Source organism: Arachis hypogaea, chromosome 15 (assembly GCF_003086295.3).
Source record: "Arachis hypogaea cultivar Tifrunner chromosome 15, arahy.Tifrunner.gnm2.J5K5, whole genome shotgun sequence".
In the NCBI taxonomy this organism is placed as follows: domain Eukaryota; kingdom Viridiplantae; phylum Streptophyta; class Magnoliopsida; order Fabales; family Fabaceae; genus Arachis; species Arachis hypogaea.
Window position 1 is genome coordinate 12,557,938 of NC_092050.1, and position 14,031 is coordinate 12,571,968.

The 14,031-nt window shown below is 31.5% G+C and overlaps 1 protein-coding gene and 1 long non-coding RNA gene across 4 annotated transcripts; one reads left to right on the forward strand and one right to left on the reverse strand.

Moving 5' to 3' along the window:
- Positions 1-633: 633 nt before the first annotated feature.
- On the reverse strand, positions 634-5,745 carry LOC112749506 (probable serine protease EDA2). Of its 3 annotated transcripts, none has more exons than XR_011873157.1 (14): positions 4,714-5,745; positions 4,491-4,622; positions 4,248-4,403; positions 3,716-3,898; positions 3,459-3,575; positions 3,285-3,338; positions 3,107-3,178; positions 2,758-2,963; positions 2,495-2,589; positions 2,107-2,181; positions 1,888-1,971; positions 1,527-1,668; positions 1,265-1,366; positions 634-1,155 (listed from the first exon to the last, which is right to left on the reverse strand). XR_011873157.1 is itself a non-coding variant. In XM_072218609.1 (12 exons), exons 1-12 carry the CDS (start codon positions 4,858-4,860, stop codon positions 1,553-1,555), a joined length of 1,437 nt encoding a protein of 478 aa, XP_072074710.1. In that variant the 5' UTR covers positions 4,861-5,745; the 3' UTR covers positions 1,374-1,552. The 3 variants fall into 3 exon arrangements, 1 of the variants encoding a protein (XP_072074710.1); XR_011873156.1 differs by having other exon boundaries at positions 1,503-1,668; XM_072218609.1 differs by lacking the exons at positions 634-1,155; positions 1,265-1,366 and having other exon boundaries at positions 1,374-1,668.
- Positions 1,074-2,081, forward strand: LOC140179593 (uncharacterized). Its single transcript, XR_011873158.1, has 2 exons — positions 1,074-1,736; positions 1,855-2,081. It is a non-coding gene; the product is annotated as an uncharacterized lncRNA (long non-coding RNA).
- Positions 5,746-14,031: the final 8,286 nt, after the last annotated feature.

The following is a 14,031-nucleotide window of genomic DNA, read 5'->3' on the forward strand; positions in this document are numbered from 1 at the left end:
AAAATTACGTCTTCTAAACAGATACGAATGACAACGTCTTGTTTATTTTTGTTCGAGTTGTGTCAAGAATTCTGGTTAAGAAAATTAAGCTTAAATGGAAGTATTCTTAAAGTCAATTTCCAGTTAGATAAACCATTCGTGAAGATGGAACCACTTTACGTATTCTTTTCACTCCAGCTACCCACGAACAATTTGAACATGGAATGATCTCAATGCCTGGGACATGATGGAATTGGAATGTAAGTTTCGTGGCTAAAGTGAAAAGGGAAGTATAATTTGAACCGTAACCCTGAATACCAGTGAAAGTGAACATTTTAATCGTGTCCAATAATAGTACAGCACTAGCAGCACTATTACATCACATGCAACTGTCAAGGAATATCTTGATGTTTGTTTGTTTGTTTCGGCTTCTTTCATTCTTTCTCCCCTTCCCTCTCTTTCTCTTCTCCCCAAACCCACCAAAAAAGGCGCAATAAACTCATGTTGATAGCTTGGCCTGGCCCCATATGCATGTGACAGGTTAATGACGCACATTTCATTGGCCCCAAAAAAAAAAAAATAATAATAACAAACAACCAATCTCTATTCTTTGGGAATTCGAATGATTTGACCATTTATTCACATGACATCAAATTCTTAAATCTTTTGTTCCATTCATTTCAATATTCGTACAACAGTCTTCAAGGTATTTAACAGATTGGCCACAGATTCTTAACAGGCTGAGAAGTTTGCAAAGAATTTCTAGTAAAATTACAGTGAGAAATATCACGTGTGATTGTGCTTTTAAGTTTTAACTGAGCCAAATGTTACAGGATGAGTTTGGTATTGGCAAGAAAAAATAGAATGAAAACTGCATATACATCAGAGTTCTAATAGTAAGCACCAGCAGGGTCTAGTTCGTTGCCCGGCTCAAATGGTGAGTCATGGTGGCAAGTGGCAACACTGCAAGGAGCTTTTTTTTCGGAAAAATGGTACGTAACTCACTAACTTGGACTCTTCACAAACTCGATTTTGCTTTGCACCATTCTTACTGCTGAATGCTGACAAAACGACTGTAATTACGGCATTGACAGGACTTTTGAAGTTGCAAAGGTATGCTAACAATGTCTTGTTTGAGGGCGGGAATCCTCCTCAAGCCTAACTGATTCTCTATGTCTATGATAAATGGAGTTATATAAACAGTGATTATTCGTTATTCAATATAGTTCAATATTAGATAATCAATAATCTATCTCTAAACTGAATAAAAATGATATGAACTTACCTATGTAGTCACTTAAAAATCATGGTGTTTTATGGAAGTTAGCTCTCATGGTCATGAAGGTTGTCAAAACACGTTGTAGTGAGCTGATACTAAATTCCTCACCTTGTCATAAGCATCGAACATAACATGATGTTATTAAAATAGCAGGCAAAAATCTCACTTCTAATTTCCAAAGCTATTAAGAGTGAACGAGAAATAAATAACAAATAATTCACAATCGTGATTCACAATTCATTACTTCACAGAATTTTTGTTGTCCTACATCATCTTATTGCATGCTAAGAATAATTATATACAGCTCCTGCTCGTGTCCTGGCACTCAGAAAGCCACAGGTCTATGTGCTCCACAATCTTTTGCCGGACTTTGTGGACTGCATCAGGGGAGGTGCAGTTCTTCTCATTACCTAGAATGAAATTTCGTTATCAAAATGCAGGAGCATAATCATGTATCGTAAAAAGTAAACCAAAAAAGGTGATGTTGGCAACTAATTTGAGTTTGCTTTCTACAAGAAATTATCATGTTATTGTCATTTTTTTCTATTTTGCAGTGCTAAATCTATTTGTTGGGATCCTGCAATGAAATACTGTAGGTTTAAGATTGGCGGTGTAGAAGCGATATATACCTTCAATGTTAAAAGGAGATTGAGGACATCCACGCATGTCAGTTCCATGGCCGCAATTAGAACACGTGATTGTATAGGAAGGCACTGAAAAGTTCAACCGCAATTTGATAATAGTAATTGTTGGATTTGAAAGAAATGCAATTTTGACATTGTGCCAGAGTAATATCATTAATAAAGAAGGGAATTATTCAAAATTGAAAATAGTTCATTCCAACTCACTGTCAGGGGATGACGCTTGTTTTGATGCATGGCGCCAAGGATCCTGGGAACCATTTGTAAAAACTATCTTTGAACCTGTCCATGTACGTTACATTAGGGTAGATAAAAGAAGTCAAATTCATCATGACAATATAACATGATATTCAGACTAAAACCATAAAGACATGTAAAATATGCTAATAAAAAAGTTCTAATAGATTACTTTATTGGCTAATTCAAACTAAAATATGCAAACACAATAAAGACTCCCATTTCATTAGGTTCTTCTAAGTTCACAACAACAATAATTAAGGCCTGATAAAGATAGCTTATGAATGTTCACTTAACACAAAACGATAAAACAAAGCTTTGCACCGAATGACACATTTAGGCAAGGGAAGTTTCTGACCAGCAATTTTGGTGCCTCCATAGTATATATTAGTTGAATCAACATCAGGAAAGATGCCTTCTCCAAATACATTTTTGCAGAGGTCCAAATGGTACCTGCAATATCTAAGAAATTACTTTTTACAATTTATGAGATCATGATCACAAAGTATACACAAAACTGGAAAAATGAAAGCCATTGTGTGATATGCAAAAAATGAGGAAAGGAATCCTGTCAACAAACAAAGAAGTATACAAAGTTAACAATGGAGAAAAGGAGATTGCCTTGTATCAACTTTTGAGGAGCGCACACTATCATTAGAGGGAGCCACTTGAAAGTATGCTACTTCGGTGCAAACTTGAAACCACCACAGTCTATCAGAACTGTCTTCACTAGCAGTAGTGTTTTTCAAGTAATTCTGGTTGTAAGATTGTACGCTAGCACCATAGTCTCCAAGGTAATACTCTTTTACATATTTGGCATAAGCATCCTGTAAAATGATAATATATGTGAAATCAGATTACCAAAGAGGTAACCATCCCTACCAGGAAGAGGACCAGAGACATTGACACATGAGTGTATAATTCATTAAATTAAGAATACGGAACTAAGAAGCTAGCTTGAAAAGCATACCACCAAATCATCCCCAGCCTTTTTTGCCTCAACAAGAGGCTTGCATACTTTATCTGGATTTCCATATTGAAACTGAAACATTCATAAAAAACCGGAAGAGCGATGGGAAAAAGTGAACTTGAATACAAGATATTTCACTGACTTGAAGAAATGAAACAGCAGATATCATATCAATTACCGCTGTAGCAGCAGCATCTGCCAAAAAGTACAGGAAATCACCATCAATTCTGAGCTGCATAGCAAGGCAAAGATCAACAGGCATCATGCAAATCATACCATAAAAATCTATTGGGCTATGTAGCTCATGCGTGTGGGTAAATAATAATATGATTTATAGAGTAATAAAGCATACATCAGTTGCATCGAAAGATGCCTTTAATGCCTTTCCATTAGTTACTAGTTTTTGATCGATGAGTTTAGTGGTTTCTTGTAATGCTGCTTTACATTCAGGACCTGCCGACTCACCAACCTGCATGTTTAAGACAGAACTCAACACTTGAATGAAACTAAACCAAAGGGAACACTGTACAATGTATGGAATCTTCTGAAAATCTGTAAAAAAGAGATATGGTGAGAGTATGAACATAAAGGAAAAATCACTATCTTCACCTGCTGATCAAACTCTGTGAAGTTATAAACAGCAAGAACAACTGCAGAGCTTGCAAGACTTCCACATGTTAAATGTGGAAACTTAAGACGAAACCATGCACTCAGTGCTCCAGGATATGAGACACCAAAAACAAACCATGGATTTTCTTCTTTTGTTCTATTAAGCTTTGCATTTAAAGATTCCTACAAGAAGTACAATAGGCAATTAAAATGATGAGCAATAAGCTAATCCACACTGCAGACTCTTTAAGGCATCATGAAACCTGAAGGATAGTATGATAAAATTCACTCAAATTGACATAAAATATTCCCATTTTCTGGGCATTGTCATTGATTATTAATGATAAGGTCAATCTTGAGCTTACTAACAATCAATGAACTCCTTTCTCACCGATATCTGCGAGCTTGTGCATTCTACAATTTGATTTTAATTGACTAATTCCCAACTAGTCCCTAAAGGCACTACTTTACTGAATTACTGGTTAATTTCTGACATGTCATCAAACAGGAAGTTAGAAAAAATCTAACTTGCCTGATAACTCTGGCGAAAAACAGCCAAATCAAAGAGTGCTTGCTTAGATGAAAGATATCTCAAATTTTGTGTTGTGAGCTGTTTAAACGGAGAACTCTTTCCATAATAGCGATGCTCAAGGGAAACCACAGCTGCTCCAAACTTCTTTGCCAAAACCTATAGTGTGTTACAAGGCAAAGCCAAAACTTATAATCTCAATTCACCAACAACAATGCATATTTAAGCGGAAAGATTGAAACGTACAGCAATATAGTCGTTTTTGATCCCCTTGCATGTATATTCACCACAGATTACCATAAAAATGGGTCCATCTGGACTACGGAAAAAGTCAAGGAACTCATAGTATCTTTGCTGGAATTGGCTCCGATCCTGCGACTGCGATTAGCGTAATTATGAAAAAGCGTGATGCAGATGAATTGGCGCAAAGAATTATAAGATGAAGGATCTGGAAATTGAAAGTACTGACATAGGGAGAGTAATGATCGAGGGTTTGAGAGAACCAGAGTTGTTGAGTGGTCAAATAGTTGGTGCTTGAATTCGCAGAGTGTGTGAGTGTGGGGATGAAGATCAAGAGAGAAACACAGAGAGAATAGCGGGTCATCAACTTCATCATTCTTCACTCATCACTTTATCTTCGGTGTTGGGATCATATCTCATCGCAGTTCTGTTGTACGGTAAAGTTAGTTAAACATGGCCACCCACCCCTGCACCTCACTGGTCAAACTCAAACTCAAGAACCAACATTTTACATTAATTACAGATTAAGAGCTTCTTTTATTTATATATGATCCTCTAATTAATTTTCTTGTATTTACAAAACCATTTAAGTAATGAGCATCAAAACTTGATGATATATTATTGGGCAGGCCGCCAGTATTGATCTATTTATTGTTAGAGTAATTTAAGTTTATGTTTGTTATAAGGTGAGTTCTATGGTACCTTTGTTATGGTGTTTAAATTATTTAAATTATTTTAAAAAAAAAAAAATATTTAAAATAAAAAATAAATTATATAAAATTTATTAAATATTATTTATTTATTTTTTTTAGTAATTTAGATACAATTTGATAAGCACATTCACCTTATTATAAAGTTAGATTTTTATCAATCTATTGATCATTGAATGATGAGAAATTGTTGTATAATGAATTAATGATTATGTATACAAAATTTTAGTATATTGTCCACATCAATATAATGAATGCAGTTTATATTAATTTTAGTTAAAATCACGATAATATTATTAGAGGAATTTTGTGAATTTTATTATGACTCACTCTTTTGTGTTTATCGAAAGTGACATTGAATTATTGACTTTTGATATCTATTTTCATTTAATTTGGATAATTTCATGAATAATTTAATTGATTTTGGACAAACAATTTAAATTAATTATCTTGAATGAAAATTGAAAATAAAAAGAAATTTTTTTTAATTTATAAAAATTAAAATTTTTTTAATTGAAGTCGTCACTACAAAAAAAAAATTAGAGAAAATACCACTTCCCTCCTCTACAAGATGCTAAAGTGACATTTCCCTCTCCTTTATTTATAAAATGTATACTTTCCTCCCTTATAACTTTTAAAAAATCTCATTTTAATCTATTTTAAACTTTTTGTATTAACTAATGTTAACTTTATCTATTTTCAAGAAAAAATAAATTATTTTTTACAAAAATACCCTTTAGCAAAAATTTTATTGTTTTGTCATTAAATTTTGCTTAACAAAATACTTTTTAATAAATTATTTTTTATTAATTAAATTATATTTTTACCAAAATATTTTTTTAAAAAATTAATAATTAAATTATTTTTTTAAGATATCTTTCAATAATTTTTTAATTATTAAATTTACTAAAATTTTTGTTAACAATTATTTTTATATTTTACTATTAATTTTTCGATATCAATATTATTATTTTAATATTAAATAAAAAAATCTTACTATTGTTAATATGTATAACAATTAATATATATTTACATTAAAAAATAATCTTACTAAGATTTTTTATTTAATGTTAAAATAATATATATTGATATCAGAAAATTAATAATAAAATATAAAAAAATTGTTAACGAAAATTTTGGTAAAATTATAATTTAATAATAAAAAAATTATTAAAGGATATCTTAGAAAAAAATTTTAATTATTAATTTTTTTAAAAATATTTTGATAAAAATACAATTTAATCAATAAAAAATAATTTATTAAAGAGTATTTTGGTAAGCAAAATATAATGATAAAAAATAAAATTTTTGTTAAAGGATATTTTTATAAAAAATAATTTATTTTTTTTTGAAAAATGGATAAAGTTAACATTAATTAGCACAAAAAATTTAAAACGGATTAAAAATGAAGTTTTTTAAAAGTTATAAGGGAGGAGAATATACATTTTAATGATTTTATAAATAGAGGAGAGGAAAGTGTCATTTTAATATCTCACAGGGGAGGGAAATGGTATTTTCTCAAAAAATTATATTGAAATTGTTTAAATTACTTAATTTGTTGGCTTGAATTTTTTTTAGAATAAAACTCTACATCCAAGCAAAATTCTTATCCAAGTGTGTCCAAGTTGTTGTAACAACTTTTTAAATCACGCGCTCCTTCTCCGTTTCTTTCTCCTTCTCCTCGTATTTCTTCTTCTTCTTCTTCCAAATTCGCGCAGGTTCTTCTCATTCCCTTCTTTTTCTCCTCCTCTTTCTTCTTCTTCTAAATTTGCACACCGTAGGTTTTTCTTCTTTCCTTCTTCTTCTCCTTTTCTTTTTTCTCCTCCTCTTAAAAATTATCAATTCAATTCAATTCAATTCAGAACACCTGCGTCCATTCAATTCAAAACAATTCAATTCAATTCGTAATGAACCGAACATGTTATTAAGGTGAAACAATTGTATAGTACTAAATGAACGGAACATTATCCATTATATAAAATCAAATTCAAAACAGTTTTCTACATAATTAACCGAACACGTTATTAAGGTGAAACAATTGTATAGTACTAAATGAACAGAACATTATCCATTATATAAAATCAAATTAAAAACACATGTATCTATAATTTAGAGATTATCAATTCAATTCAATTCAGAATACCTACGTCAATTCAATTCAATTCAATTCATAATAAACCGAACATGTTATTAAGGTGAAACAATTGTATAGTACTAAATGAACGAAACATTATCCAGTATATAAAATCAAATTCAAAACAGCTTTCTGCATAATGAACCGAACACGTTATTAAGGTGAAACAATTGTATAATACTAAATGAACGGAACATTATCATTATATAAATCAAATTCAAAACATCTGTATCTATAATTTAGAGATTATCAATTCAATTCAATTCAGAACACCTGCGTCCATTCAATTCAATTCAATTCAATTCAATTTAGTAATTGTATTCCATTTAATTCGATTGAAAAAACAATTCATTAACAAAATGTTAGTGTTATTGGTGATGACGATAACCGAAGAGAAGAGAAAGAGGAGGAGGAGAGGTATGCGTGAATTTGAAAGAAGAAGAGGAGAATGTATGTATATATGTATGTATGTATGTATGTAATGACACTCTTTTAATGAGAGCAATTTTTGTTGATATTAGACCTACTTGTAAAAACTTTAATGAAAAAATACTTAAATATGTAACAATAATCCTGTTTTTTTTTTTAATATTGATCTTCTCTCTTCTTGTCATAAGATGAGTATGTTTTTTAAAAAAAAAAAAATTATTTACACATTAAAAATAATTATTATATAATTATATATAAATATATGTAATTTAATTTATTTTTAATTTATATTTTATATTTTAATATATATTTTATATTAATAATTGATTTTAGACTTTAGTATATATCTAATCTGGTTGATTTTTTTTTCTTATTATGAAAAACGAATGTAATTTGCCCTTGATTTTGTATGGGAGAAACTATAGGTTTTGAATCTATAATTAGTCTAAAATTTGAAACAGACCCCCACATAAAAAGCCATCTAAATAATAATATATGATGGAATAATAATAATTTAACATGTTTAAAAATTAGATTGATTTAATATAAGAGTCTATTTTGCAGGACTTTATACACATTAGGCACAATAATTTATGAAGAATATTTCATAACAAAAAATAAACCATCAAATTAGTTATGTATCTATGTATGTTTATATATGATACATAATATGTTTAATTGTACGTTGAATAAATATATTTATAAAAATCTATCAATTTATTCTATTTTTATAATTATATAAATTTTAATTCTAATATAATCTAATAATACTAAATTAATAAATTTTTATAAATATATTTATTTAGTATCTAATTAAATATATTAGGTGTTATATATGATATGAGTTAACATTTTATATCATTAATCGTTTACTAAAACTATTAATAAATGACTAATTGACGAAAATAATTAATCTATAATCTTTGAAAAACAGAAAAAATTATATTGAAAATTTTTAAATTACTTAATCTATTGGCTTGAATTTTTTTTAATATTGATCTCCTCTCTTCTTGTTATAAGATGAGTATATTTTTTTAAAAAATATTATTTATACACTAAAATTAATTATTATATATTTGTATATAAATATATATATATATATATATATATATAATTTAATTTATTTTTAATTTATATTTTATATTTTAATATATATTTTATATTAATAACTGATTTTAGTATATCTCTAACATGATTGATTTTTTTTGCCTTTTATGAAAAACGAATGTAATTTGCCCTTGATTTTGTATGGGAGAAACTATAGGTTTTGAATGTATAATTAATCTAAAATTTGAAACAGACCTCCACATAAAAAGCCATCTAAATAATATTATACGATGGAATAATAATAATTTAACATGTTTAAAAATTAGATTGATTTAATATAAGAGTCTATTTTGCAGGACTTTATACACATTAGGCACAATAATTTATAAAGAATATTTCATAACAAAAAATAAACTATCAAATTAGTTATGTATTCATGTATGTTTATATATGATACATAATATGTTTAATTTTATGTTGAATAAATATATTTATAAAAATCTATCAATTTATTCTATTTTTATAATTATATAAATTTTAATTCTAATATAACCTAATAATACTAAATTGATAAATTTTTATAAATATATTTATTTAGTATAGGTTGAGATTTGAGACATGGAACATAGGCACTCTAACAGAAAAGTCCATGGAAGTGGTGGACATCATGACAAGGAGGAAGATTAACATTATGTGCCTACAAGAAACAAAATGGGTTGGTACAAAGACTAGGGAGTTGGATACTTCTAGTTTCAAATTTTGGTATACAGGAAAGGTGAAGAATAGGATAATTATTGTGGATAAGCAGTGAAAGAAGGACGTAGTGGATGTCAAGAGGGTGGGAGATCGGATCATCTCTATCAAACTTGTGGTGGAGGGAGGTGCTTTCCATGTGATTAGCGCCTATGAACCGCAAATGGGTTTAGACGAACAACACAAGATAAGGTTTTGGGAAAATCTAGAGAGTTTGGTTCAAGACATACCTTCGAGAGATAAGATTTTCTTAGGAGGAGATTTAAATTGCCATGTTGGGAGAGAAGTGACTGGGTATGGGAGTATTCACGGAGGTCATGGTTTCGGGGTGATCAATGTCGAGGATAAAACTATTTTGGACTTTTCCTCAACCTTTGATCTTCTCATCGCACATACATGTTTTAAAAAGAGAGACGAACATCTTATAACCTATAAGAGTGGCATGACAAGCTCTCAAATCGACTTCTTCTTGTTGAGGAGAGTCGATCGAAAATTTTGCATTAATTGTAAAATTATCTCGAGAGAGAGTTTGACAACACAACATAGAGTGCTCATCATGGAGTTTCGCGTTGAGCAAAAGTTGAGGAAAAGACATCATACGAATAACTCAAGGACGAGGTGGTGGCGGATGAAAGGTGGAGAACAAAGAAACTTCCTAAGATGGGTAGGAGAAGAGGCAAAGTGGGATGGGAATGGAAGCGCGGAAGAGATGTGGAGGGAGATGGCAGAAGTTATTAGAAGAACAACAAAAGAAAGCATTGGTGAATCTAAAGGAATAGGACCAAGAGATAAGGAGTCTTGATGGTAGAATGCGAGTGTATAAGAAAATATAAAGATAAAAAGGGAGTGCTTTAAAGAGTGGTCTTTATGCCGCAATGCAGATAGTTGAGAAAAATATAAGGTGGTTAAGAAAGAGACAAAAGTGGCTATAGGTGAAGCAAGAACAAGAGCATATGAGAGTCTCTACCAGTATTTGGGCACGAAAGAAGGAGAAAAAGGTATATATGGAATCGCAAAGAGCCGTGAAAGAAGAAGGAGAAATTTGGATCAAGTTAAGTGCATAAAGGATAAGAATGGTGAGGTGCTGGCTCAAGAGGAGAAGATTAATGAAAGGTGGAAGAGCTACTTCTACGAGTTATTTAATGAGGGACAGAAGACTCTTCCGATCCTTGGTCGGTTATGCACAAGGGAAGAAGATCAAAACTTTGACTACTATCGAATGATTCAAGACTTCGAGGTAAAAAAGGCTCTAAAGCAGATGAAAAATAGCAGGTCAGTAGGATCTGATAATATCCCGATTGAGGTTTGGAAGGGCCTTGGAGAAAAAGGCATCAACTGGTTAACCAAGCTTTTTAATGAGATTTTAAGGTCAAAGAAGATGTCCGACGAGTGGAGAAAGAGCACCTTGGTACCTATCTACAAGAATAAGGGGGATATGCAAAGTTGTGGAAATTATAGAGGAATCAAGCTCATGAGTCATACCATGAAGTTATGGGAAAGGGTGATAGAACGGAGGTTAAGAAAAGAGACACAAATAACAGAGAACCAATTTAGATTTATGCCAGGCAGATCTACCACTGAAGCGATATACCTATTAAGAAGGATGATGGAGAGGTATCGTAGTAATAAAAGGGATCTACATATGGTGTTTATTGATTTGAAAAAAAGCGTATGATAGAGTGCCAAGGGAGGTCTTATGGAAGGTTTTAGAAAAGAGGAGAGTAAGGATCGCATATATTCGTGCAATTAAAGGCATGTATGATGTGCCACAACTAGTGTGAAGACTCAAGGTGGTGTGACAGAGGAATTTTCTATTGGTATAGGATTACACCAGGGATCATCCTTAAGTCCATACCTTTTCATATTAGTCTTGGAAGTACTCACAGAGCACATCCAAGAGCCTGTGTCATGGTGCATGCTTTTTGCCGATGATATCGTCCTTATAGGAGAGTCAAAGGAAGACCTAAATAAGAAGTTGGACTTATGGAGAGAAGTTCTAGAAGTGTATGGTCTGCGCATAAGTCGTAGCAAGATGGAATATATGGAATGTAAGTTCAGTTTGAGATGGGAAAACCCTGATATAGAGGTGAAGATTGGAGAAAACATCATACGAAAAGTTAAAAGTTTTAAGTATCTTGGGTGCATCATACAGGATAATAGAGAGATTGAATAGGATGTAAATCATAGGATCCAAGCAGGTTGGTCAAAATGGCGGAGTGCATCTGGTTTTATATGCGACAAAAAAGTGTCTTTAAAACTTAAAGGTAAATTCTATCGCACCGCTATAAGACCGGCTATGCTTTATGGTACGGAGTGTTGGGTGGCCAAAGGAGAGCACGAACATACATAAGCTGAGTGTGTCAGAGATGAAGATGTTGAGATGGATGAGTGGTCATACGCGATTGGATAAAATAAGGAACGAAGATATAAGGGAGATAGTTGGAGTAGCACCTATTGTGGAAAAGATGGTTGAATCGCGTCTCAAGTGGTTTGGACATGTGAGAAGAAGACTGATAAAACACCCAGTCAAGAGTGTGGATGAGATGGAAGATGGACAAGGGGTGAAAGGCAAAGGAAGACCTAAGAAGACCATCCATGAGGTGGTCAAACGAGATCTACATGTAAACGGTCTCTCTGTAGACATGATACATGACAGAGCACAATGACGTTGTTTGATTCATGTAGCCGACCCCACCTAGTGGGACAAGGCTTTGTATATTTATTTAGCATCTAATTAAATATATTAAGTGTCATATATGATATAAGTTAACGTTCCATATCATTAATCGTTTACGAAAATTATTAATAAGTGACTAATTGACAAAAATAATTAATCTATAATCTTTGAAAGACCAATTTGATTGATAAAATTTTTCAAGGATAAATTTAAAAAACAAACCATTTTTGAGAGACTAATTTGACTATTAACTCATAAATTATATATTTTTCAACAAAATAATAAGCTCATTATAATAAAATAATCAAATCTATCATTGTCAGATAATCAAATAGTTTTACAGAAATATAATTAAACATTTTAATGAACACTAAATATGTATCTCTATTTGATAGCTGACTCTTGATATTCATATAGCATAATTTAACAATGATATTTTATTTACAGATAAATAAGTGATATAGTCACTGCATGGTGACCCTTTTTTCTGTTTGAAATTAATAATTTCACACTATATTTTGAGATGAATTTAAAGACTTGTTCTAATTTATATATACTAACGATAGAAAAGCAATCTATATCTACAAAAGATTATCGTGTTAAATTAATGTTAAATTGAATTAATTTTATCTGAGTTATTGCATCACTAAAGTATATCTAAAACTGATATTCTTTGGTTAATTATGGTAAATAATGGATATATTTATTATCATTCCAACAATTAATAGAGTCGATTTATTATTCATATTCTTTTTTGGTTAATTATGGTGATAATGTATATCTTAGTTATCCTTCCAAGGATGTCCAATTTAATTTGGAATTAATTATTAATTATAATTGTTATTCTTAACTATATCTATACTATTATATAATCATCCTTTTAATTCATTTTGTAAATTATGTATACAGCATCATATAATTATTTATTTGTCAAGGATTTAAGATTAAGATTTACTGTTAGGCTTAAACTTTTTTTTAATCTTTAGCAAAATAATATTGTTTTGATTTACTTTGAAGAATTTTTTTTTACATTTGCGGTACATAGCCGGTCCCAAGCCCGGATAAAGGAGGATGGTTGTGTTAGGTCTTCGGCAACCAACATAAAAATATAGCCGAACCCCCCATGACATGAATCAAAGACATTATTGCGCTAAAGCTAGGTCGTTGCCCGGAAGCAACGCGCCGTATGGCTCGAGTACGGTGTCAAAGCAAGAGCCGCTGCATCGGTGCCCGGATGTAATGTTAAATGAGTAAGGGTTCTCGCGTTTTCGTGAACGGACGGGGGTAAATAAGCTAGTTCACAAAGTAAAAGGTAAAGGTCGAAGCGACAGAAGGTTGAGATTTGGGACATGGAACATAGGTACTCCAACAGGAAAGTCCATGGAGGTGGTGGACACCATGACAAGGAGGAAGATTAACATTATGTGCCTACAAGAAACGAAATGGGTTGGTGCAAAGGCTAGGGAGTTGGATACTTCTGGTTTCAAACTTTGGTATACTGGAAAGGTGAAGAATAGGAATGGGGTTGGAATAATTGTGGATAAGCAGTGGAAGAAGAACGTAGTGGATGTCAAGAGGGTGGGAGATCGGATCATCTCTATCAAACTTGTGGTGGAGGGAGGTGCTTTCCATGTGATTAGCGCCTATGCACCGCAAGTGGGTTCGGACGAACAACACAAGATAAGGTTTTGGGAGGATCTAGAGAGTTTGGTTCAAGGCATACCTTTGGGAGATAAGATTTTCTTAGGAGGAGATTTAAATGGCCATGTTGGGAGAGAAGTGACTGGATATGAGAGT

What these genes read in the sequence shown, in the direction of transcription:
- LOC112749506 (XM_072218609.1), bottom strand. Translation starts at nt 4,860, where the DNA reads ATGATGAAGTTGATGACCCGCTATTCTCTCTGTGTTTCTCTCTTGATC. An exon ending in TCGATCATTACTCTCCCTAT is followed by an intron (nt 4,623 to 4,713) that starts GTCAGTACTTTC and finishes CGCTAATCGCAG; the next exon opens with TCGCAGGATCGGAGCCAATT. An exon ending in ATCTCCTTTTAACATTGAAG is followed by an intron (nt 1,669 to 1,887) that starts GTATATATCGCT and finishes ATTTCATTCTAG; the next exon opens with GTAATGAGAAGAACTGCACC.